General features: G+C 32.8%; 1 protein-coding gene across 2 annotated transcripts in view; it reads left to right on the top strand.

Annotated features, from left to right (window-relative positions):
* Positions 1-26,559, top strand: part of LOC125054335 (integrin alpha-PS2) — an 88,611-nt gene that overhangs the window by 45,850 nt on the left and 16,202 nt on the right. The window contains exons 4-10 of one of the 2 annotated variants that reach the window (XM_047656144.1): positions 16,728-16,854; positions 18,325-18,386; positions 24,096-24,144; positions 24,298-24,354; positions 25,369-25,544; positions 25,977-26,183; positions 26,291-26,390. In XM_047656144.1, the coding sequence (XP_047512100.1) occupies positions 16,728-16,854; positions 18,325-18,386; positions 24,096-24,144; positions 24,298-24,354; positions 25,369-25,544; positions 25,977-26,183; positions 26,291-26,390 (778 nt within the window). The remainder of the gene's footprint in view (positions 1-16,727; positions 16,855-18,324; positions 18,387-24,095; positions 24,145-24,297; positions 24,355-25,368; positions 25,545-25,976; positions 26,184-26,290; positions 26,391-26,559) is intronic. The other variant, XM_047656145.1, reaches the window with a different exon arrangement.

The raw sequence follows: 26,559 nt of genomic DNA, 5'->3' as shown, positions 1-26,559 counted from the left end.
TCATTCTCAGTATTAGTTTGATAAGCGTTGGCCTCGTGGCTTGAGCGTTCTACTCTAGTTGAGGTCGTATGTTCGACCCACGGCTGTACACCAAAGGACATTTCTTACTATAAATATTTAACATTCGCTCGCACGGTGTAGGAAGACCTCGCCAGAAAATCAACATGCCTTATACCTATGTGTCACGCCCGGTTCTGATCACCTACATGGTTGTACATTTTATTTATTACTAAATAGATAGGTCAACTAAGGGTTGTAGCGCCATTGGTTTTTTAATTAAATAAGCTTAGATCATTTGTTTACCTTTTATCAATTTAGAATGCCGCTTTTAACTACAGATGCTAGATTTGTTTGCATTTGTTTAAATATATATATATAAAAATGAATTAAAATGATGGGAAACATGAATAATAAGTAAAGAAACATTCAATTGAATTTTCCGATAATAACTGTTGCTATCTGAGGAATATATGATTTCTTCTGACTTTTTAGAAAAAAAGTTGTCTCTTGGTTGTCATATGTATTCAGAAATTTGTGTTTCATAACTGTAGTATGAGGTCCGATTTGTTTAGTCCGTTTTATAAATGTTGTATTAAGTTTTGACACAAATATATGTAGGTGATGAAGTGTACCTAGTCTAGTTACTTATAAAATAAACATAAAAAATATCCTTAGTATTTTAAATAAGTATACCGTCAGCTTTCGATAACAGTCTCTCACGCTAAATATCTCTCTCAAAATAGCAACGTAACTAATTGCTCCGATTTTAAGCTTTATTTTGAACCATTTGCAAAAGACAATAGTTATATTGTTTTAAATGAATGGCATTTGCGAAGACGCTGACGGGTGACCCCATAAGAGTGACCTATAAAGTTTATGGGACGACTACACCCTTCCTGCTCCACCCAGCAGACATAATAAACTTGTCATTTAGTTCATATATAATGTAGTTGTATGGTTTAGGTACTATCGGATTTGGGGCAAGTGATTTATTTCTTGAGTGCAGTAATTTTGAAATAATGTGTATAAGTTATCTTAAGTAATAACCATTGCACTTAAAACTCCAGCGTAGAATCAAGTTACAGAAAGGCACGAAAGACAACAATTGTACCCATAATTCCAATTCATTAATATTTTTATTAAAGTTATCAGTTTAGCAAATAAAATACTAGTTGTAGGAATTTTGAATGTGTCTGATATACATACAACTCTTCCGTATATAAAATTTATTCGATTTGAATAACAATAGTATCGTTGTTATCAACCATTTAAATTTTACTCCGTAGACATCTATATATATATATATATATAGTATGCTAGCTGACCCGGCAAACGTTTGTTTTGCCATGTATATTATTTCTAGGAACCATTTTTTAGTTGAATCAATCTTAAAAAACCTTATCACTTAGGGGTTTGAAAGATAGACAGTAGCCGATCCTCAGACTTACTAAATATGAATATAAAATTTCATAAGAGTCGGTGGAGCCGTTTCGGAGGAGTATGGGAACGAACAGTGTGACACGAGAATTGTATATATTAGATAGCGTCGTCCCATGTAATTAAGTCTGTATCATCACAGTGACCTTTGCTCGTATAATTTGCCAAAATAACCATCAATTTGGTACGAAAGTGGGTCAATCGAGTCGAAATGGGGTAAGCTTTACGGCTTGAGGACGTTCGCGCTATCACTGATGGGGTCAGCATAATGCTAAAAGGCTGTTTATTGCTAAAGAAAATATCATTTGACGCGAACATATTCAGAAATTAATTTTTACCACTTTAATATGGTTTCTCTTCTGACTCAAAGACAATGTAAAAATGTCTTCGCTACTTTGAAACAACTTTAAGTATTCAAAAGTTTTAGTGTACGTATTAATATGGAAAATGCCATCAAATATCATATCCGGTTCCCACAGAGCCTGGCGTTTACACATTATAAGCAAGCAATAGAGCAAATAAACTATGGTTCTCCAAAGGGACCTAATTTTTATTTAATAAATTTATATGCAGGCTAGATTTGAAGTCAAAGATCCTTTTGTAATTTTTATAATATCTAATAAACCAATTCATCTCTTCATAGTAGTAATCTATCTATCGTAATTAAAGATCGTCAGTACGTTAGATTAATCAATCGACTTTCTGTCTATGTGCACACCTAACAATAGCTCGTACGGTGTATGATAATGTGAGGGAACCATGCAGTTACACATAAAAAGTCGACAGAAGGCTGATGACCTATTAGAAATGATCACGGATCAGATATAGAAACCTGAGGCCCAGACATAAAAAAGGTTGTAGCGCTATTTGTAATAAACGTCTAATAAGCAAAGAGGGAATTAGTAGAGCGCTTACTCACATGGTTATTCATGCGGTCGGCTCGCTTTCAATCCCTCACTTTTTGCATTCCCCGCGATCAGTCAAGCTTCGAGGATGCTTTTTGCCCGTTCCCTTATGGGGAAGGAATTTTTATTGGGGTATGCCGAATTAGTGCAAAAACGGTACCTTCTCAGGCCGTTGTTGCAATTTGTTTAGCTGTTTTATTTCATTTGTAATCGACGTGACTGGGATGTCTGATGCCGTATATACAGGCTGTTGGGAATTTATGAGCATTTTTTATTTCTTATCTAGTATGTATTACGAATAATAAGGTAGGTATCACGCAAATATGCAGTATTTACAATATTCTTAACCTAAATAGTAATTTATTTATTTACACATCGTTACATTAAATATGCATATAAAAACAGGTTACATATGATATTAGGCAACGGGAGGCCTTCCTTTTTGCGATTTCTTCCAGGTAACCCTATTATGGAAAGAAAGAAACACCAACTCAGAGTAAAGTACAAGAAGTCCATAAAAAAAACAATATTAGATAGATGCAACACTAGAAATACTAACTAAAATTAAACTAAACTAAAATCTACTATTAAATGTCAATATATTATTAAAAATTTAAAAGCTAAGCTTAGGGTTAAGGAGTCATAATCAATATATAATATATAGAGTAGCTAAATAAGAGGCAGAAGAAAAATGCACTTCAGCATAATATTAAATAAAAATTGATAAAAAGAATATTACAACAAATTTTAAATGTTTGGTCCCTGTGGACCAACCTTTAATGAAGAGAAAGCATAAGATTTCCTTTAGCATGGAAAGCACAAGCTCTGGGTTCACCGGTACTATCTACCATGCGCCAACTTAAACCTTTAATTAGCGCCTGTGCACTTGAACCCCACGGCCCAAAAATAACAACTCCAAAGGGAATGAAATCGAAGTTGGAGGAAAGACGTATATTTGAGCCGTTTATTATTTCCGCCTGCTCTGCGGCTGCGCCAGCACACGCTAACATGCCCACAAGTAGCAAATTTAGTTTTATGTATATATAGTGCCTTGTTTATAAAGAACAAATTAATGCTATTTCGTTACGTTAGTGTGGTTTATAGGTCAAATTTAACAATACTACGATTGTCACATACAAATCATTAACAGTGAAAAGTGTCGAAGTGTGAACATTCTAAACGGTGACTTAGAGAACACCCTGTACTAACAATGCAAACTTATAATTGTTAGTCGATCGGCGAGTTTTTGCTACAATCGTTTATTTATAACAAATTGCTTGGATAAGCTAATGTTATGCGTTTATGTGTTTGTATTCGCCACACGCGGTTCGAGTTGTATTAATATTTCATTGCATTCTCACGAGACGCTTTCAGGAGAACTTGCTAGTTTAATAGATTTTTTAATAAACACCTTTACTGTGCAATGTATCTTGCTTTGGAACTCCTTACCTCTTGATATCAGACGAGCTCAGTCTTTATATTCATTCAAGAATCTTCTTTTTGAGCATTTCTCTTCTGCCTCGTAATTATCTATATATATATAGTATATATATTAATCATGACTCATTAACCCTAAGATGAGCGTTAATTTTTTATTATTATATTATATTCTATATTTTAGTTTAGTTTTAGTTGTTATATGTAATTTTATGTTTCTTTGTTAATTTATTACGCACTACTTGTACTTTACCTTCAGTAGGTATTTGTTTTTTATTTTTCCATACAATGATTTCAAATTTCAAAATCGCTTTAATTTATGTAACCTATTTTTTATATGTACGTTTACGGTAACAAAGTGTAAATAAATAATATAATCTAAGTACACGTTTGCCACATTTTTCTCTTAGCCGTAGATCAGTATACCGGCGACACATCGTCGATTGTAATTGCAAATCCATCGCGCGATATATCATTAGATATCGAGACGTATCCGTCGCATTCATCGTGGCTCCATGGAACTAGAAGAACTAGAAAATATATGGAGTCGTTCTCAAAAATAAAATGTTTATTGCAATATCTTGAATGTTTGTTGATACAATTTTAACCTTAAATACTTAAGCAACTTAAAAAATAAAATGATGACCCAATGTAAGAATCTCATACCTAACATTGAGCCATTTATCTATTAAATTTTCTTACTTTGCAAGACTCCTTAACTACTGACATAATAACAATTAAAATGATACAAAAGAATTCTAAGCTGTGCTAAATATTAATCAAATAAAACACATAAATTTCAGCAACACATGTGTACACTTTGATAAGTACATAATTTACCATGACCTCACAATCGCATCATTATCTAAAAGATAATTTCACACCTCTGTTCCATCAAAAAGAATAATCGCTGTACAATCTTTAACCTCCCATCCTCATTCTGAAACCGCTGATGAAGGATAAATTCAAGTACGACTTGATAAGCTGTATAAGGCAGCGACAGATCGGTGACGAGATAGACAGTTTCTTAGTACCTGCATTGTTTACTTGTCTCCACTCACACTACCACGACTTCTACGTATTGATGCATTTAATATGACGTGGTGGAGGAATGATGCTAGGAATATTCTTCGTGGTAACGCTGTGTAAATTAGGTGCGATTGGAAGACTGTCGACAATCTTTTCAAAGTGAATACAATATGTATAAGTTATACAATGTAAAGCTTTCAATAACGACTTCTTCGAATGATGTATTTGTATAAATTCAACACAAATACTGTTATTTATGAAAAACACAATCTTGTCCTAACAGGTGACCCTAAATCGACATGAATGCTGACAAATGAAATTAAAATACAAACCAAAAACAAACATAAGAAATCAATTAGAAAAAACAAAATTGCATAATTACAAAAATACAAAAAATAAACTATTGATACACAATAATATAACTTTTGCCAGTTCACTCAACGGAAAATAAAATACGTCCGTTAACCTATGTAATTCGTTAACTATAGTAATACAGTGATCATATGATCTAACGTAACCTTTCAGAAGGTTAGTTCTATCTGTGGGCACATGAAGTAACGGCGGACGTACCCATCAGGCACATTGAAGCTAAGGCACTGCCGAATTACTGTCCACAATAATTGTTACAATTTTACTAAGTACATCACAATCCATTAAATTAACAGTAGTAACACAAAACCACAATTGTGATTACAGTATAGCATTCCACTGGAGTAACTGGGGAAAAAAACGTCTAGTAATGTTATCAAAGTAACTTCTAATTTAAAGGGCCAAACATGGAATCTCTTCCGAAAAATCCTATTCCAGCTTGTCAGCCAAAATTCTCGGTTCGAATACTTTTTGCTGACCCTCTTTAAATTTTAAAGTCTCAGCGTGTCTAAATAAATTTCGGTCGTCCTGTGAAAAGGGTATTTAAACAAATTGTCCGCTTATTTGTCAGGCATAGTTGAGTTCTTGTGGCGCTCCTAATATGGTGTCTGCTGACGGGTGCGCATCTCGAAACCTTATATGGCACATTTCTCTTATTGTTTTCATTTGTGTCTCAGCTTGTTTTTCGATACCCCTTTTTGCGGAAAGTCTAACAGGTAATAAATATGCTTATTTCAATGTTGTATCTGAAGGTTTTCATTCCTTAGATTTTCCTTGTATTGTGACATACAACGTTACGGATAGGATTGTTAACATATTTTAAAATCCAGTATATCCCTTATACATAAAAAAATATATATGTTTATTATGGAACATAAGATACATGTGTTACTTATTCCTCGTCATTAAATTTGAATTTATAGGCATCCCTACTCATCGGCAAAGAAGACAGAGGATGTAGGCCGAGAGAAAAAGCCGGCGTAAAAAACTCTCGGTACTCTTTTAAAATAGCAAATCATCAAAGATACCTCGCGAATACCTTAGTATAGTATGTGTATACCTTATACATACTATACTAAGGTGTTCGCGATTAATAGAATAACGATAGTAGAAGTAGACTATGAATCCCCAAATGTATAGAATATCACTTGGATACAACATATACAAAATTCTATATTTAAAACCTTGTTTTTCGTTTCTACATTCGAGGAGATTAGAGAGGAATATACGTGTGTGTGATTAATATTTTAACCATATACGTTATTTAGAATTCATACTGCGTCTACGCAGTATCCTTGTAACCATAAGTGAAACAAGATGGTAAAGAAATCTGATTATTATCAATGAAATTACAACACTCCATTAGTAATTTGTTCAATATTCTATCCGTGTATCAAATGAAAGGAAATTGGACACGCGTGCGCAGGAATTGTAGCAAAAACCATTAGTGATGGGGTTATGGGGCTTCGTTATGAACTATTATGTTTTCATTCGTTCCGGTTAAATGTTAATTATTGTATTGTTGTGTTTGGGAAATTAAGGTTTCGATTACTTTCTTTGTGAGAAAGAATGCTTTGTGCGTATGGAAAGAAAATTGGTTTAAAAGGATTGCCTGTGTCTAATCTTAAATATGTGATTAATTTACATATAGTATGATAGTACAACATTGCAGTGTTGTCCTAGTAGCTTCAGTGTGCGACTCTCATTAACATGTCTGAACATCGCGATGAAGCCGGCATACCTCAAATTCAAAAATTATTGTTGAAATGTGTCAGACAAAAGCCTGATCAGCTACTGGTCTATGAAATAAAAATGATCAATAAGACTAAAGCAATCTGAGGCCTCTGAAATTTGGGGTTGTAGCACCACTGGAGTTATATTATAATAATGAAACAAATTGCTGGTTTTTTGATGAAATTAATTCCCCATCCGCTATGGGTTTCCACGACCATAAACAACGCGATAACCAGAAGAAATTGTTCAAATCCTCCTATAAAGCTTCCTTGGGTTAAGCACTACCTTCCTACAATACAAAATAACGCAAAACAGAGCTAAAAATCCCTCTCACACTTCACATAGTTTATCATAATTATTTCTGCATAAAATATTTACCGTCAAAAAGCAACAAGAATCACAGCTAATTTGCCCATTGTGCCATTGTCAATATCCTCGAAGCGTATGATAAAAGATCAATAAGAAAATTATTACGTTTCCTGTTGAGGCGTTTGCGCAGCAAATAGGCGTGATATACTGCGCAGGCTTTCATTATTATGTTGATTGGTCCAAACTAAAGACGTTTTGAAATTTTCGTTCAAAGAATCGTTGCCTTTGCTTTGATTGAGACTCAACACTATCAATACTTTGTAGTACCTTACTTGTGTAACAATTGCACCTAATAGGTAGGTAATTAATTGGTAACAACTTTAATTAATACAATATTTAGTTAAATGTACTAATACTATTTTAATTTATTATCAAATATCACGGCATACTGTGTAGCTGACAACTGCTCTTAAAATAGTTTTAAGACCTATAATAAGCCACAAATACTATTGGGCTTATGATAGGAATAAGCTTGAAAGAGATTAAACGAATCTATGCGACACGCTCCAGCTTCTCCCTCGGACTTTTACACGTCGGGTTTTACTTTGCAATATAATAACGTGGCGTCTTCAGCTAATAATACCCCATTGTCCTCCAGGCACGGGCTACAAGATATTGAATAGCTATAAATACCATATCAACGAGATACCTATTATTAATCTTTATTGCAACGGTAGTTTTAGACAATTGAATCTTTGTGCTAAAGTTATTTGTGCGATAAGTTTCACATTGTTGAGTGTTGTTTTATGTAATGCGAGACTTATAATATTTAATTAGTAGCTGGAATCTTGGACCTTTGGTAGAAAACGGTTTTGTTTACGTAGACATGTTAGGGCAAGATACTAATATATTATAGGAAATGTAAATTAAAATTAACAGTACCCATTTATCATATTTTCATTGTCATACATTGTAAGTAGCGCTGTTTGAAAGAAACGAATAGATTTCGCTACATAAATATTTATTATCCAATAAAGTATTAAATATGGAGTCTTGCCCATTCTTTTGCATATGAAACTACCCTTTGGAAGGGGCAACTACTCATTTTTTCTAAATATTAACTTGTAATTTTGACTTTCAAAAGCCTTTTTAGTGGGCCTAATTAAAATAAATTTGAAATTAAATCTTATCCAAAGAACCTTCTAAATCGTAAATTTATATTACTTAAAAGATCTATCTGTGTTCTTTCCATGTATTTGAATTGTTTATTTTGTTGCTTTCTTTATTTATAATTGCATATCTTATATAGTTTTGCATCTCTTTCACTCATCTCATTAAAGTTAATTTTTGCTTAAAAGTTTACCTACTTGTGTTCTAAGTGTTAACTTAATAAGTAATCCTAACAAGACGATCCGATAATTAAGGCAAATGAAACGAATACACAACGACTTTTGCCCTTCGCCCTGACAATATATTGCAATAATCCGCACTAAATAAGGGAACATACACACGCTCTCACATTCTCCACAATTCTTTATAGTAAAATACGAGTACACTAAAAATACATTACAATGCACTTTTCGGCACTTCAAAAGGTTTTAAAACAAAGGGCCAAGTTTGGTGTTCCTTGAAAGGCTTTCGAGGTACTCAATGAAGGTAGCTATACAAGGTAGTGAATAAACGTCTAGCAGACAAATTGATGTGATTTAATAGTCTATTGTATGTGGGATGTATGCGGCTACAGCTTAAATGGTTATCAATATACTGGGATAGCGTTTACTACTAAGTTTTCTCTTCGCTATCGACTTTAGTAATCTTATCTATGAAAATATAGGTAGTACCTCCTTTTAGCTAATGATAGCCAAAAGTATATTATGTTGTTTATTGAAGGCGTAAGATTTTTTCTAAGGAACAATATTTCAATTCGTATTCGCATTCGTCACAATACTCAAATGTTATATAAAAATATTGACACAAAATCAACTAAGATTATTTTTTTATTTACATATACTTGGTTGTTTATATAACATATTAAACCTTTTATAGGGGGCAAACGAATCTACGAGACACTAGTCCATGGACACCCAATTTACGTGTATAAGAGTATACTTTGCACGATTGCTGGTTGTATCTCTCAGGGAAGGGATTTCACTGTTTGCTAGTTCGTAAAAGAAAGTGTATTGTGAATTGGACTGTGGAAGATTTCTCAGCCATCAAGGTGATGCTGATGAAATTTTGAATTGATACGGGTCGTACGGTGTTGAAACATGGCAGTGGGACCCAAACAACTCTTCAGAACACTCACCATAGTACATTTTAAACCTAAAACATTATTTCGTATAAAGATTCACTTGTTTATTAAGGTTTTAATAAAAAAAACCTATATTTGTTAATTTTATTTACAGTACCTTGAAGATAACTCGTTTCCCAAGATTTCCGAATGCGTAAGTCAAGTTTCACGATAACCTTGCAGCTTCCGCTTGATAACTCTTCACGGAAGACATTTTATCTTATTTATTACTTAATATATTGTGTCATTTATTGCGGTCCTAGACGCGAAAGTCGTTGATAATTAATATGGAGGGTTACATTAGTTTATCGGCGGAGATTTATTTGTAGTTGATTTTTTTATGTAAGCAATGTTATTGTAGATTCCAATGGTTGTTTGTTGCTGTTAGTTGAAAATTGGTTATGTTTTCAGCCGTTATTTTATCGTTTCTAACTCTTAGAAGTTGCCGCTTTATTTACGCTACCAATAGCAGCTAAACTATATCATACTAACCTCAAAGTACAACGATTTCGTCGCTTTCGTGATCACTATATGCACAGAAAGGATTTCGTCACTCGATTTTACTAGTGTAGCAACAGCTGCGTGCGACAAAAAATTTTCACACACGAAAATCTACAAAAGGAAATCGGGAACAAATCAGAGTTCTATTTCTATACGGTTACCTTTGCGGGCCTGTCCTTATTTGGAATGGATCATAACTGCACAGGGCAGTACTACAGTTAATCTCGAGTTTCCCTTTTAAAGATCTAACGGCTCGGGACAATTAGAGGGACGTAAGAAGTGGTCAAGGGATCGTAGCTGAGTTCTATGTAGGTCTCGGGAGCTTCTTCTCGTATTTTTAATTCAATGAGTAAAAGCATAGTAAAGGATATATAGAGAGTAATTTTTATAATTTTTCATTCGAAGTCTTACGTCGTATGTAAAACTTATTCGTACATTGTGAAACAGACCCTTAGTGTTATTAACTTTTTTATAATGACACTTAACACCAAAAGCTTAAAGCAGTAATGCGAGTAATCAGTTAATTTAAAGTTAAATTAATTAAAACTGTAAACTCTCGTCAAATTGTAATGCCTTAAAAGTCATAATGATGACAAGAACAATTTTGCAAATTATGAAGTAAATGCGGTTTATAATTATTGCAATTTTCATGCTTGTTGCAATTGCATTCAAGAATTTGAGTCACAAGGAAAAGGATGTCGTTTAATTAGAAAATTATCATTCTTAAATATTAATTCTTATATTCATTATCATAAACCCGTTTTTTTGCAAGTAAAAAAATAAAAATAAATCAATGGCACTACAACCTTTTTAGGCCTGGGCCTCAGATTTCTATATCTGTTTCATGATCATTTGTCAATTAGGTGACCAGCCTCTTGTGCTTGACACACGCCGACGACTTTTTGGGAAGGCAAGTCGGTTTTCTCACGATTTTTCCTTTGCCGTTCGAATGAATGTTAAATGCGCACATAGAAAGAAAGTTCATTAGTGCACAGCCGGAGATTGAACCTACGACCTCAGGGATGACAGTCGCACGCTGAAGTCACTAGGCCAACACTGCACCTTTGTGTGTATGCACACAAATTTTGATATTATATAAGGTTTTTAGCAGTGAAAACGTTTATCATAATGGTGTATTTTTATTTTAAAATTAAAATAGCCGTTCCCACTACACAAAATAACTACAACTTTGTGGTAATAAAAAATAAAAAAATAAAAGTTCATTTGCTCTATACTAGCTATATTGCGCGTACCATAGTAATACAAGTTTATTATCACCTTCAAAACTGTTCATTCACCCGTAATTGACTCTGATCGGGTAGGACTAGAGTCAGTATCGAGTTTTTCTACGACGGCAATGTATTGAGATCATTCTGCCATATATGCGTACAACTGTACTGGCACTTTTTCTCCCTTTATCTCCCTAAGGCCAAACAGTGCGTTCCTAAAATTAACTGTGCTTGAGTACAGCTAGCTTCGTATCTAATGAGGTTACAACAGGTGGCAGAAAATGGAACAAATTATGAAATCCGTGATCTTCCTTTTAAAATATGTTCACTTAAATGACAATTACAAAAACAAATGAATAGAACTATAACTGAATAAAAAACTGTACCAAGAATGTTAATTATATTTTTTATTTTTATTTATAAGTTCGCCACATCATACATAATGCTATTATATCTACATTATATGTTACAAGCTATCTTATCTCAAATATATGACAATTATGGCAAGCATGTTAGAAAATTGCTAAATTAATAATATAAAAAATAATAAAAATCCTAGTAATGTTTTGCAATTTTCAAATATCATAGGCATTTAATAAAGCTTTTTTTAAATTCATCAGTCCACTACCGAATATATCCAGTTCCAGATAAGTTGTGAGAGGTGCTTATTTTTATACAACTAATCAATACCGAGTTAATTGCATTAATAGTTGTACTTAATTATAAAAGGTAAAAGGATTGTAATAAAGCTTTCTTCATTTTCGTAGGTAGGCGAGCCACAGATAAAAAATAGCTTTTCATAAAGTATAAATCTACGCACAGCCAATTCAAAGAATATTTTTGACATATGCTTATAAAATTTAGCGGTGACAATGGTGATAAGTGGCAACTCTTAGGGAAGATTAGACGCGCGTGCGCAACTTAAACGTTGTAAAGTGGAATGTTGTGTAACATTACTGTTAGATCAAACAATAGTAGATAAGAAGAGCAAACAGCGCAAAAATGAGGTTAAGCTAAATGCTGTTTAATCACTACTTAACAGAAAAATAGTTTGTAAATAAAAATGCTTGAAAAATGCGATCTGTCATGACTCTCTCCTGTGTCAGTGACATGATGACAGTCTGCAGTATATACCGGGTCATATCTTCTTTCTGACACCTACAGCACTAACAAAAAAATATTCACATACATTCACGTACAAGGTTTGCTTTGAAGATCTTAGGTTGCGATGTTGCACTCCTTTAAAGCATAATATATCTAGCACGACATGCTTAGGTTTTCTACTTCTCAGCGAGCTGCATAGGGGAGCGTTCAAGTATTACGTAACGCAATTTAGGGGGAGGGGTGAGTCTTTTGAAACGTTACAGTGCGTTACATAGGCGGGAGGGGGTTATTTAAACAGCGCGTTACGTAACATTGGGGTTGTACAGAAAAACGTTATGGGGCGTTACATGGGGGGAAGGGAGCTTCTAAAATCTTTAAAAATTGCGTTACGTAATACTTGAACGCTCCCTAACAGTACCTACATGTAAAATATATTGAATCTCGTATTGCGAAATTACAAACGAATTGTGTTATAAATCACTTTCGCTTTTGCACAAAATCCTTTCCATTTAGCAACAAATCTAGAAAAATCTAGAAAATCGTCCATAAATCACATAGCGGCTCTCTTAAATCAAATTGTACAAATATTACGAAACTTTACAACTTCATTGAACACCCATTATGATTTACAACTGCCACCATTGTGTGGTGACAAATGGGTCAGGTAGGTCAAATAGACATTGTTCGGGAATGTGTTACAACATTATTGTAACAACAGGGCTCTGTTTGTAGATTCTTTTGATGATCTGTGGCAAAATGATGTTTTCTTTGTAATTTTGATGACTGTGGTAAATTAAATATAGTCTATGAACAATTATCTAGGAATCATTTTAAATTTGGAACGTATATATTTCGTCAATCTTATGTAGTTAAGTGGTTCAATAAAAATAAAATCTGTAATTTATGTTAAGAATTTAGCTTAGCATATAAGGAAACGTTGAAAAATTTCGTATCGATTCAGAATGCTTAATTTTAAATTGTTTAATGTACCAGACAGCAATAAACTGGCAACATTAGCCTATTTCTCGACTATTCTCGTAACTGATTTGGGTCAGAGTTGTGTCAATTGGGCTGCTTTGTGCAATCTGCGCTGATTACGTCAAGAACATATTGAATGTTTGAACTGAGAGTATTTTTAATACACGTACGCTCTAAGTGCAACGATTATTATACCGCGTTGCTTGTATGAAAAGCAAAAGTTGAAATAACTGCAGACCGGTACGCAATTACGTCTTTAACATGCTTTAAATAATAACTATGACTTTGTTCACTTATTATGTTATAAGATATCATACATTTTTACATTAAAATAAAAACAAACATAAATAATAAAGGATGCAACGGGCGGCCTTAGCGCTGACAAGCGATCTTTTCCAGGCAACCCTAGTAAGAAATACTAAGGGTAAAGTAGGGTGTGCATAACCAAATCAAAAAAAAATTAACACTGAAAAATTATACAATTACGAAATTTAATCTAAAAAAATAAACTAAAAGCTAATCTGACGGTTCATGAACTACAATGCAATACAAAAGAATAAGAAAATATAAGAATTACAATAGTCACGATTGAGCAGGATCGGATATGGTTTCATACATACATACCTAGATTATGAAATATCAGCTTCAAGGAATTTTAATTTCTAATTAACCTATTTTAACTGAACACGTATTTCGTCTCTGCCTGTCATTTTATGTTTACGATGTGCTGAAAAGAGACCAATGCGCTCTGTTTTACGAAACTTAACTGCCATTAGGGGTAGGTCTCTATCAATATTAGATTACTTCAAATCATTATTTCATGATTTTTAAGTTTTAAATATTAAAATATTACCTACATCAGATTAAAAACTAAACCTTTTGAGTTACTTAAACTAGTGTAGCGAATATAAGTGCAAGTGTGGTTTCTCGGACATCTAACATAGTGTCAAAATATTATAGAACACTAAGACCGTTTTTTTTTTTGCAAAAACTAACAGAATAAACACTACATATCGGTAGTGGGATGATCAATTTTAAAAAGCATTGTTTAGTACCTTATCTGCTATTTTGCTTTGCAATAAGTAAAAAATACTAGTAAAATCTAAAATTGGAAGTATAATATTTTTATTATACGTATATATTTGCTTTTAATTTTTTGTAACATCTATGGTTACCATAATTGTCATGTACTTTAGAAAAGATTGCTTCTAACATATACAGTAGATATAGCATTATATATGATGATAACAAAGAAATAAATTTGCAATCTCTTTTGTGAACTTTATTATAAGGAACAAAAAAACTACTTAAATCACGGCTCTTAACCCAAAAGTAATGCATCAATGATTATTTTTTAAACGGTTCATCGCTCAGTGAACGACGAATGACGAATATTATCCTTAAGGTTAATAACCGTATATTGTTCGTGACTCAGGCTTTACGTGAATCAGTCTAACTTTTATGTTAATGCGAAGAGACATTCGTAAATGTCTTGATGTCTCACGATGGAGATGAAAATTGTATACAAAGTTTTAGAAATCTCAGTTACGAAATATTTATTTCATATTCCATGCATAAAAAGTTGTTAGTTTTTTGACTTATTCCATATAGACATATATGAAATGTTCCCAACTATTTTAAAAAATAATGATCTAAAATATTTTAACTCTATATTTTTTTTATTACCATTTTGCCAATTATATTTTGAGCGTTTTGTGACAAAGGTATCAGTAGGTTATTAGTCTAAGGCCTAAGCTCTCTCATTGTTACCAAAATAATATAATTTCTCTATATCCTTACGAGTGACAATTGTGTGCCTATGACTTATTATTTTAGTATAAAATTAGTATCAATGTTTCATTTCTTTGCTTTGTTCCAATAGTTTTGTCGTAATAACTATATATGTCTTAAGTATTTTTTGGAAGAAATTTTTTAAGCCTGGAAGAGACCGCTCAAAAGCGATATAAGGCTATTCTAGATATTTCTGTATACTTGCAAAAAAGTATTAAAAAATAAATAAAGTCAATTTATAATATGTACTTATAATGTATGTGTATTTCTGTTCAATAGACACTTTAAGATATATTTTTATACGTATAACAAATGCGTGAAATAGTATCATCGCAAAGTCTGCTATGTCTCAGACCCAGAACAAACTTATTTAAAAGAAAGTATATTCACAATGTTTGAGTCATTCGGGTGAGTGTGGCGTTGCCAATAATGGTCCATTGATGGCCCATCGTAAACTCGTTGTAAACAAACAGATGGGCGATTTTATTGCTTGATCGTAAAGCGCCTGATTCAGGCCCTTTGATAACATATAAATATTGGTATGTTGGTTGCAAACATTAAAATTAATTAGTAACTTTTAACAACCGGGCGCTTTTTCCCATTTGACATATCTATTACCATTAGTAATTATTATGTTATTAATTAATTACTAATAGTAATCACTTGATATTACCTGTGACCATGCAGATACCTTACCACCGACTCTACTTGACTACTGGAGTTCCAATAAAAACTAAATGGAGAGAGATTAGATAGATATAGAGATAGAGTAGAAGAAAAACAAACAAAACTTCGTTAAAAAGACTGAATCTTTATAAAGGTACTATGATTTAATCATCACAGCTGGCGTTGTTGTTTCTAACAGCTCGGTCGCACTAGCTTATTATAATGTTTACTGCGCACGCGCATGTTCTATTTTAATTCCTTTCAGTTGCGTAGGACTGCTAGGGCTATCTATGTTATGAAACATTATCTATCACTCAAGTTTTTATATATTACCATAGTAAAGTTATCACATGTATTTTTCATTATTTTTATATTCACTATGTGTATGCATTGTACGGCATCTAAAAATATTGTTAGATAGAGAATATTTAATACAAAAGAAAATATACGGAATTATAAATACATCAGCATTGTAAACGCTCAAAATTATTTCATATAAGGTTTCGAGAAAAATGATATGAAAAGACGCCTTTCTAGGGAAATGAAAAGTATATAACCAGCTGAAAAAAAAAAAATGTGACATCCCTAATACAGATTCACCCCATGTTATTACAGGACATATGAACTGCCGAACTTTCAAGTTCATTCGTTTTATTTACGTATTTATAAAATTAGACTTTAACAGGAATTGAGGTGAATGAAACAGCATTTAAGGATGTTATGAACATCAATTTGATAGTGACATTATGCAGTGTTGGACAATTTTAATATAAAAACAAGTAATTTATTTAGCTTTTCTTATATTAGAAACAGCTATTTTATGAGTACATATTTTTAAAAAATAACTATCTGTCATAGACTAAAAAAATTATATGAAGTTGCGTATAAACTATATAGAATAATTAACTCTTAACTCTTTGTTAAATGTATGTGTATTTTTTGTTTCAGGCATGTGCCCCGCGGTATGTCTCATTCGTGAATGCTAAGTTGAACCAGCGAGATCCCGTGGGATCGTGCTTCGTGGCCAAAACACCAGACGCTATTGATGTCAATGAATTCTCTCCATGTCGTAATTGTAAGTGCATTATCTAATAAAAATTATACTTACTCGCATGAAAGATAATCCCGCATTAAATAATTATATTCGTTTAGTATCAGATATTGAAGTTCAGTATTCTCGGAAAACCGAATAGTTAGTAGCTAAATACTTACATTATACTAAAAAGAATCAAATTAAATTGCGTCATTTCGTCGACTAAATCAGTTCATAGATTATATGTAACCAACAACAAAACTTTTAGTTACCGACTTAAAATGGCGGCATAATAAAAGCGCGCGAAATAGCCGATCACTTCCGCCGGTAATGGTAAATTAGGATTTGAAATTAGCGTGACGTTTATACAGTGCCACGTTTAATGCTACATATATGGCTAATAATAGTGTTTATATTTTGTGTATGTAACAATTTATTTATGTTTTAATTTATCTGGTATATTAATATTTAAATAGTTATTTGTTTTAAGTTATAATTAACTTTATTTGTGCATTTATATTATAAATTAACTTTTATTATCTGCATTTAGTTATTATGATATTACCTACTCTGTTTAGGGTTCCGCACTCAGGATGACGGTGAGTATATGTGTAAAATAGATGTTATTGCACCAATCGCCAATTCAACATTCTTTAGTCCCATAACTTTAGGAAATATGTGTAAAATCTCAGATGTTTTGAATGAACATGAGATCATAACTAAGTTATTGTAATTAAAACGATAGATAAAAGTAACGACCTAATGGTTCATAGAGTATGCAACTTTACGCGTTTTTATCACTTTACTCTGTTGCATCGTATTCTCTATAATCTATGCTACTATTTCGCCGCGCCTTGTTATGATCTCATGAAACCGTTCTTCACGATACCGATGTTTAATGTTAACACCACACAACATTGTAAATAATAGAATATCATTGTCGTAGATTAGACAATTTAAATCAAATTAAATGAAATCTGTTTAAACTATACCAATTGTATATGGAATAAAATTATAATTTGTACAAGCATTTGGATTAACATTTACGACCATTAAATCTTTATATGGTAGATATATTAAAATTTAACTTGGTAATACATAAGTTTATATATAGTTCGAAGACAAGTGTTATCGTCGAACTCAATAAAAATATATTCTAAAATAAACGATAAGTATTAAAACGTTGTATAAAATTTGCATGTAAGTATTTATGTATGTGTATTGTGTATCGTTATTTTAGCTTATGTATAGATGTATAATCCACGCTTAAATGAAGTTAACATTAGTATAGGATAGAATTCCTCCCTTTAAATCGGATATTACATTCTAATGTGTTAATTCATGCAAGAAATAAGGTTTATAATTTAATTGTAACTTAGGTGTTTAATTTTCTACAGATTATAGGTTTTAATTAATACCAATCTATACTTGTAAATTAATCTGACGTTTCAATTAGACGTATCTCTTTTTTTATGTCAGTGCCATATTTTTAATCTGTGTCAAAATCCGCAGCGAGCCATGGACAACGGAAGACTGGAGTGTGCCAGGCCGGTTTTTCTGCGGCAGTATCAAAGGTAAGTTAATGTAAAAATAATAACAGTCATTTTCTTAATATGGAGGAGGTGAATCGAATGTTAATCTTTTCACAAATTGTTTTAATTATTACATCAGTGGCTGATACGTTTGTGATAATAGCTTTATGCATAGCTAGATACATGTATAAAATTCGAATAATATAAACCAAAGTAAATTACAAAAATATTTGCAAAACGCTGGCAACGAATTCTTTTAAAGAATTGACCGTTTAAAATTGCTGTAACTTTTACCAACTCTGGATTCCGACATAAAAACAACACTAAATTACGATTAAGTACGATTTAAATCTGTTAACCTCATATAAAATCAGTGTAAAGCACGCGAAATATGTAAATGTGGGTCTTACAAAATTACTATCATTATCGACTTCGACACGCTCATTAGTAATACGTCCTGTTGTGACTGAAATTACCGCAAAATGAATTACATGAGCGAAATCGTTATGTGCCGTTTGTCATTTTATCATTCCGTTATTCAAACTTTCTTTTTTAATTCGATCAAAGTTACGCTACTGTAGTTTGCCATCTTATTTCGTTTTTATAATCCAGTTTGCAATTACTAGATTAATTTTCATATAATTTTATATTAGATATTTAATTCCATCATAGTATGAAGAGTTATAATATATATGATTATTGCCATTGATTTAATTCTAAAATCATAACATCTTTTTAATAATATTTTTAGATAGAAATTCAAATTTTACAACAAAAAGTTTTACACGTCTCCTTGAATTCGTGGATCCTATTTCGCGCCAAAAAAACCCTAGTTCACGTTAAGCGTGATTTTACAATCGTGGGAATAGCAGTGCTGTATTATCATAGCGATCGCATCTGCGCGCACGTGACGCGCATGCGCACTACGCTTATGAATTATTTAACTTTTATTGTTGTCAGCAAAAAGTTTACTACAATTTAGATGACTTTATAACCAGTAATATCAATTTCAATTTTTTTTCCACCATCCTTCATTAAATCAATGCATGCTATTGATGAATTATTATATTTAAAAAAATTATAGCAAACTGAATCCTAATAAAAACTAATTAATACATTATGACAGAATGTTTTTGTTTGTTCTTAAGAAACTTCTTTAGGCGCATGAGCGTAAATTTTTTACGGATGAAACGCAATAGTAATAATATTAGCGTCCCGTAGATGCGCAGCGTTTTTGTTGAAGAAAAGGGTGAGAACGATTGAGACCGATTGAGAGAGAGTGAGAAATTACATTATAGAAATTCTATTTATAATATTAAAATTTTGGAAAGAGAATTTATCAAATATTAGTATTTAATATTTTATGCAAAATAATTTATTTAAATGTCAAATTACGAATTGTAAATTAAAATACCACGTGTTTTTATCATCGAAGAAATAAATTTAAAAAATTAAATTTATAATTTGTATTAAGTTTCGACACTTTTAATATTTTAATGACATTAATTGTCATTCATTAAGTTCCTAACATATCTTCTTTTTTCCCTCCTTCTAAGTCTCAGAAATCTAAAGTTTTAGATTTGTATAAATATAAACAAGATTAAAAAATTAGTTTGCCAAAAAAGTTTCACTTCTGACATGTGTACTTTGTATATACGCATGCACTTTTTATTTATTTTTTATATGCACGACAAAGACCCGTTGTGTGAAGACGTAACACAGATTAGCAACATTACGCAAGGAGCTTAGAGATACGTTATCTTTTCAAGAAACGTATTGCATAAATTTTGGACTACCTGCTGAACTGTCTAGCAAAACGTGCTTTGTATATTGATGCTTGTTTAAACTTTGTCTGTATTATTCGTTAGAAAGACTTTTAAGACTATTTTTTTCGACCCAAAGTCTTATTATTTAACAAGAAATCAGCAGTTTCATCTTTCTATTAGTAAATAGTATATTAACTCTCACAATTTCATACTATATCAACTAGTTGTACTGTTGAGGGCTGACATTGCAAATCGCGCCCTTAACATTTTACCAACCACATCATATAATTTTATTTCCTTGCCTTTTTCATATGCAAAACAAAATTCCCTGTCACTGCGATGTCTTAAACATTCTTTGTGATTTTACAAACATGGATTCGGAACGCAGCCGTAAACGGGCGGCCATTTGCAGACAATGGCGTTGGCGGGAAAAGCGATACGCGCGCCATTTCGAAATTGAATCGGCGACATTTAGGGATTTGTCGGAATAATTGTTGTGTTTATTTATCATATTCGATAAATAATATATTCGAACACTGGTTTCGACATAAAGCTCACTTGATTTAACATACAATAACGTAAGGTTTTATATAGTCAAAAAAATATAGTTTTGTAGTTTCGATGGTCTATTGTGAATTGTGATGTCAGTATTAAGACAAGGACTTATAAATAATAAACCAATCGAAGTTTATGTGGTAAAACAAGAATAGGGTAAGTTAGCAGATTTCTTTTTTACGTTATTATTGCAACTAGTCCAAAGAAGGAAACAATTATATTAAGTAACGATAACGATTAGTAGCTTTACTTTATTTTATTAGTAGATTTAGATTCCACTCACTAGTGTCCTTAAATCATTATCTACAATGTCACACTGTTCTAGTTAACATTTATGGTCTTATTCGTAAACGTATTGTAATAGAAAGTTCCTTTGCATTTTTTAAGTGACATAAAAGTGAGAAACTTATTTTTCTGTTCATACTTATGGGATTAAGCTTTATACTTAGACCGACTCTCGTAAGTTAAAGTTAATACGTGGCATATGAAGTATCACGTCGAAATCCGTCCAACTGAACGTTTTTACGGCACTTTTTGCCAACCCCCCTATGTAAAACCGATTACCAAATAAATTCAACTTAGGGTGCTTTGTCCGTGCGTACAAATTCTTAAAAGGTCGGCAACGCATTTCCAAACTGTCTAGCAGTGTGACTAGAAGCGGCGGTATCGCTTAACATAAACCTCTAGCCCGTTTGCCCCATTTCTTCTATAAAAAAAACTAACACTTATCACCTAAGTCTTCACTCTGAATCTAAGGGTTATAATTGCGAATTCTCAATGAGATAATAGAAAATACTCTCAATGTTGTCATCAATTATTTATATTACAATTGGTTTGGAATCAAATTACATATTTCTGCGGCTTAAAGGCCCTAAAAGACAGCGTATTCTTAAATACCGTCAACGTAAGTACTGGTGTAGCGGTACCGTCAGCACTTTATTCTAAGTGACAACTGCTCGCTTAGCCCTGAAAAAAAAGGAATGGAGTCCCACATTAAACAAGTAGGATAAACGCTTCGAGCGCGTAGTGAGCTTGCGGTCATGCTGTTTAAATGTTAATATGCAGCCGAGAGCATTTCCTAGAGAAAATTAGCATGAAATGAATGGGTTATAGGTGCGTTATGGGGATTTAAACGGCCTCATTTTATCACCTCTAATAGAATATACAATTATTCACGTTTAACTGTAGCCAGTATTACATATTTTATTTGTGGTACGTGCTTAGGCACTGGCAGAAATGTTTTCAATTACCAGTAAAGGATATTTTGTTTTTAGTAGTTAACGTTAGCAGTTTAAAGGCCGGCAACGTACCCACTAAAATGGGTGTCCATGAGCTGCGTAGACTGCCCTTTTTGGGCGTAAGCTTGTTTTGCCCCCTATATAAAAAAAATTGATCCAGCAATTTTCGGTTAGGTGAATACGTTTTAATATGTACAGTCAGTACTTGTATTTTATGACACTTTTGTTGTGCTCTTTGTCAAGTAAATGACGTAGAATTTACGCACTAGTTTTCCCTATATGAACGCTAACTGTTAAGTGTATCACTCGTATTTAAATACCGTTTAAAAAATATATAAATGGCATATTTTTATTTACGCGATTAATTACTTACTTCAATTTAATCTATCTCAACGGTATAACGGGTAGTTATTTTTAAACATAATTAGGGATATTCACCTACATTATAAATACTACATTATGTATAGACATATATATGGACATAAATTCATTTAAAAGTCTTGTGAGAAACAAAACAGTCGTGTCTGTACTGATAAAAGAAAACATGTGTGCATCGATTTGTCACTTGCCACTCGAGATTATATTTATTGATGTGATTTTGAGATGGACCATACCCGTCTGGAATGACCTTATAACTTTTTTGCTTTCTTTTCTTTCTTAATTTTGCTTATCTTATGTTTTTGTCTATAGTAAAATTTATCTAAATATACTTAAGGTTATAAGATTAATTGTCATTTGAAAATATCGGAATCAATTAATTAAAAATAAAATAAACCTAACACTTTTGAAGGTTTATTTTTGTATATAAAATACAATATTCGCATCTAAGAAGAGAAACCATGAGTAGCGTGGGCGCCTGGACCAATAAAATATGCGCGCGCGCCGTCAGCCACGCCATATAAAGACAGGCGACTGCGCTGCCGGCTATGCGGCTCCCGCGGCGGCGCCTATGTTTCAGCTTGTCAAAACGATCATGACATAAAAATACTTATTCTTTGCCTGTTTTGGACCTTAGCGATTTATAGCTTTTAAACATCATTTCTCAAGATTATTCTCTAGGCGCATAAGTTCTAGCCAACTTCTCACTATTGAATAACTCGAGTAAGGAATAAACTTAATTATTTTTCGATTTCTCTTTGTATAATAAGTATAAATTTATGTTGTTTATATATCCTTAGAATTTTGTTTTAAATCTTCGATGCGTTCTACCATTTTATTATCTAATGCAGTTAGTGACAAAAGCGAGCGATTCTAAACCCTTAGTCATGCCCTTAAACCTGGCCTACCTATGGATTTTTTATAGTGTGCGTATGTACTTGATCACAGTAGTGAAGGTTATGAGGAATCTACCACGTCTTAGAACCTATGGCGTTAGCTTACAAACTATAGTTTGTATTATTTAAAAAATATACAGAAATTTGTGTGATGTGTGGAACACAAATTGATATTCTTCGTCCACCGATGCGTCGACATTCATTACAGTTATGTAAAGCTTTAAAACACTAAACTAAACAAAATTAACTACTTGAATTAATAACTAATTAAAAAAAATTATAATAATAAAACAAGGCCTGAACTTGTCTAAAAGAATCGTCAGTAAATAATCTGCTCTACACGCCATTGAGCGGTTACTGAACGCAATATGTAGGACAAATTTTGCTTTTATTAAATTTGTCATAGTAATATTGTTAGAAGCAGCGTAAATGTTACTTCGTGTCGGCTCTCATAAGAAAAATAGATAACGTTATCTTTTTACATTATAATACCGAAAAGTAAAATTATAGTCACAGGTCACTGATATCGTAACACTTTTCGGAGATCGTAAATAATAATAGTAATTTCGATCCATTTCCTCCAATGCATTATATGATAAGTGCATCTTCACACATAAACCAATGCACTTATCTGGCACTCTGCGGTGTGTATGTTAACGGGAGATAGCGTAAGTGCTACCATAAAATAGTACTGATACTTGAACAATTCACATTATCCTGACTTTGTGATAGTTTGGATCGTCTTCCAATTGTCTGGAGTGGGGAAATAAATTGTCTTTAAATTATTGTATTCATCCACTCATTTGCCCAGAATTATGCGTACCTCCAATCTCTGTGACTAAACCAATTTAGTTGATTTGTAGAGATATAGTTTAGAACAATGAAAACACAGTTAAATGAGCTTTTTGAAAATTTCAGGATGGGCAAAGACTCTTTATGGGTGCGCCTGGCAGTTTCTACTGGCAAGGTAATAAATATATTATTATATATTTTATGTATTATTTTAATAGATTATGAAACAAAAATTTTGTACTTTTACAAAATTTGTAAAATTTTTGGTTCATTCAAGACGCAAGTCCCGTAGTTATATATGATTCTGAATATTAATAAAAATCCACAGGACGAACAATATCCATTGATCCTAGCGCAAGATTCAACTACTATATGCCGAAGGAAGGTAAAAATATCGACAGTGACCTCGTAACATTTAACCGAATAACACAGCGACGGCTTACCAACGCATAATCCAAAAAATAAACCCAATCATTATACTTTATTTTAATTGATTATAGAATTTTTAACTGTTATCATTCAAAAATCTTGTGTCAAAAGTAATACAGCCCAAAAGTTCTATGTAATTAAAATAAAGTAATCTATTCATGCAGCTGTCAAACCATTAAGGAATTGCAATGGTGCAGGCAACGTGAATAGCTTCATTGGCTTTTCATGTCACATCGTTGGATCCACGTCCCTTAGTGCACGAGTTAGTTATAACTCGTAGTTTGTCTCGTAGTGAAGTGCTAACTTTCTTGTCTTCGATCCTGCGGGTGTTCCTAAATCTTCCAATCGTTAGCTGTTTTGAAAATAAGATTCCGATTATTTGGTTAAAGTAGATATATGAATCTGTTAAAATTAATAAACACACGCCCCTGTTCTGATACCCTATGTAATAAAATTTAACAGATCCCAATAATTTTAGGAGTAGACAGTAGACCGATACCTTTAGAATGGGTTAAAGAGGATTAATTAATGCTTCAAAAATGCCCATTGCTTCAAAACTAATTTATGATGGAATCGTTCCTGTCCCATTGGCTTTTAAATTAATTGGTCGCTACGATTTGGTGGTTAACAACATTAAAATTATGGTTATTAAACTTTTGAGGTGTGAACCCTAATCTGATTTTAATTAATGTAATTTTAACGGTTTATTATTGTTGGATAGATTTATCGGATCATTTGTTAAAATTCATCTGCTTATTTTCGAGCTATTCAATCGTCAATCATCGCCATTTTGAATATAGCCTGGTGTAATAATTCTGCTATCATGTCCAGTACTTTACATGAATTGCGAACATTGCTGCTGTGATTATGGTGTCGACTAACCAAATTTTAAATTGAATCACAAACATGCTTGGAAAACGCCTTAGAAGAAAACGCTTGTTAAATTGTTAATCCGAGGTATCTGTTATAGGACAACTGAAAGTGCAAACGTTGAACCAGAGGCCGGTTTTGATTTCTACGCCAGAAGCTAGCCCCAAGTATGATGACTCCTACATGGGTTACTCAGTCACGGTGGGAGATTTCGCTGGTCAAGGAATCCAGGGTGTTGCTGTTGGGGTACCGCGAGGTTCGGAGTTGAGGGGATTGGTAAGTATTTTGTTAAGTAAGAGTTTCGTAGATTAAATATTTGCAGACAAACAATCTTTGCAGTTAAATTTTTGATCGTAAGAGTCCTCCGGAGTACCTTGTATTTTCTAGGTTCACAATGTAATCAATTACATATGAAATTATTTTAGTTTCACGGCCGATAAGAAAAGTCTTAATTTCAAAACTCATTCAAAGAAAAACTTAATTTTATAAAAACTGATTTTAGTACTGTGTGCCTTCCATCTCAATTCTCATTACGTATATATCTCTATCTTTGCGATCCCTTCGTTGAATCATCCTCCCATCTCTTTAATTGCTGTTCTCTTCAACTCTTTTCGTTTCTAGGCTACCAAATTTAACACATCAGTAGAACGTCACGCAATGAAACACTTTATAAGATAACTCTAATTAAAAATATAACTGTCTTCTTAGGTCGTGCTTTATACCTGGGAACTCCAGAATATCAAGAACATAAGTGGCTCTCAAATCGGAGCCTACTTTGGGTACAGTCTCGCCAGTGGCGATATTGATGGTGATGGGGCAGATGACATCATAGTTGGGGCTCCCATGTTCACCAAGCCTAGAAGTGGGGGTTATGAGCATGGACGAGTGTATGTCATCTACCAGGGAAAGAATAGAGTAAGTATAGTAATAGAGTAATACAATCTGGTTCATTCTTCATTTGCCGTTTAGTGTAAGGTAAACTTTGAACATACATTAAATATTAATGCAATATAAAATTTCAGTCCTTCTCCAAGAATCACGCCAGAACTGGTGAAGTATCCCGCGGAAGGTTCGGTTTGGCTGTTACTTCTCTTGGCGACATCAATTATGACGGTTTTGGAGGTAAGCGCATTAAAAGTATTTTTAATTTTAAAGGAACAAAGACACCTGATGAGAAGGGATGAAGACGAAATTCGTACCACGCTGGAACGGTGGGCTAGAGGCGCGCATGAGAGGAAGCGGTGGAAACAGTTGGTGCTTCCTCTATGCTTTAAGCTATTTAGAAAGACGT

The sequence above is a fragment of the Pieris napi genome, chromosome 12 (assembly GCF_905475465.1).
Source record: "Pieris napi chromosome 12, ilPieNapi1.2, whole genome shotgun sequence".
In the NCBI taxonomy this organism is placed as follows: Eukaryota; Metazoa; Arthropoda; class Insecta; order Lepidoptera; family Pieridae; genus Pieris; species Pieris napi.
This window is presented reverse-complemented; position numbering and strand designations above follow the sequence as displayed.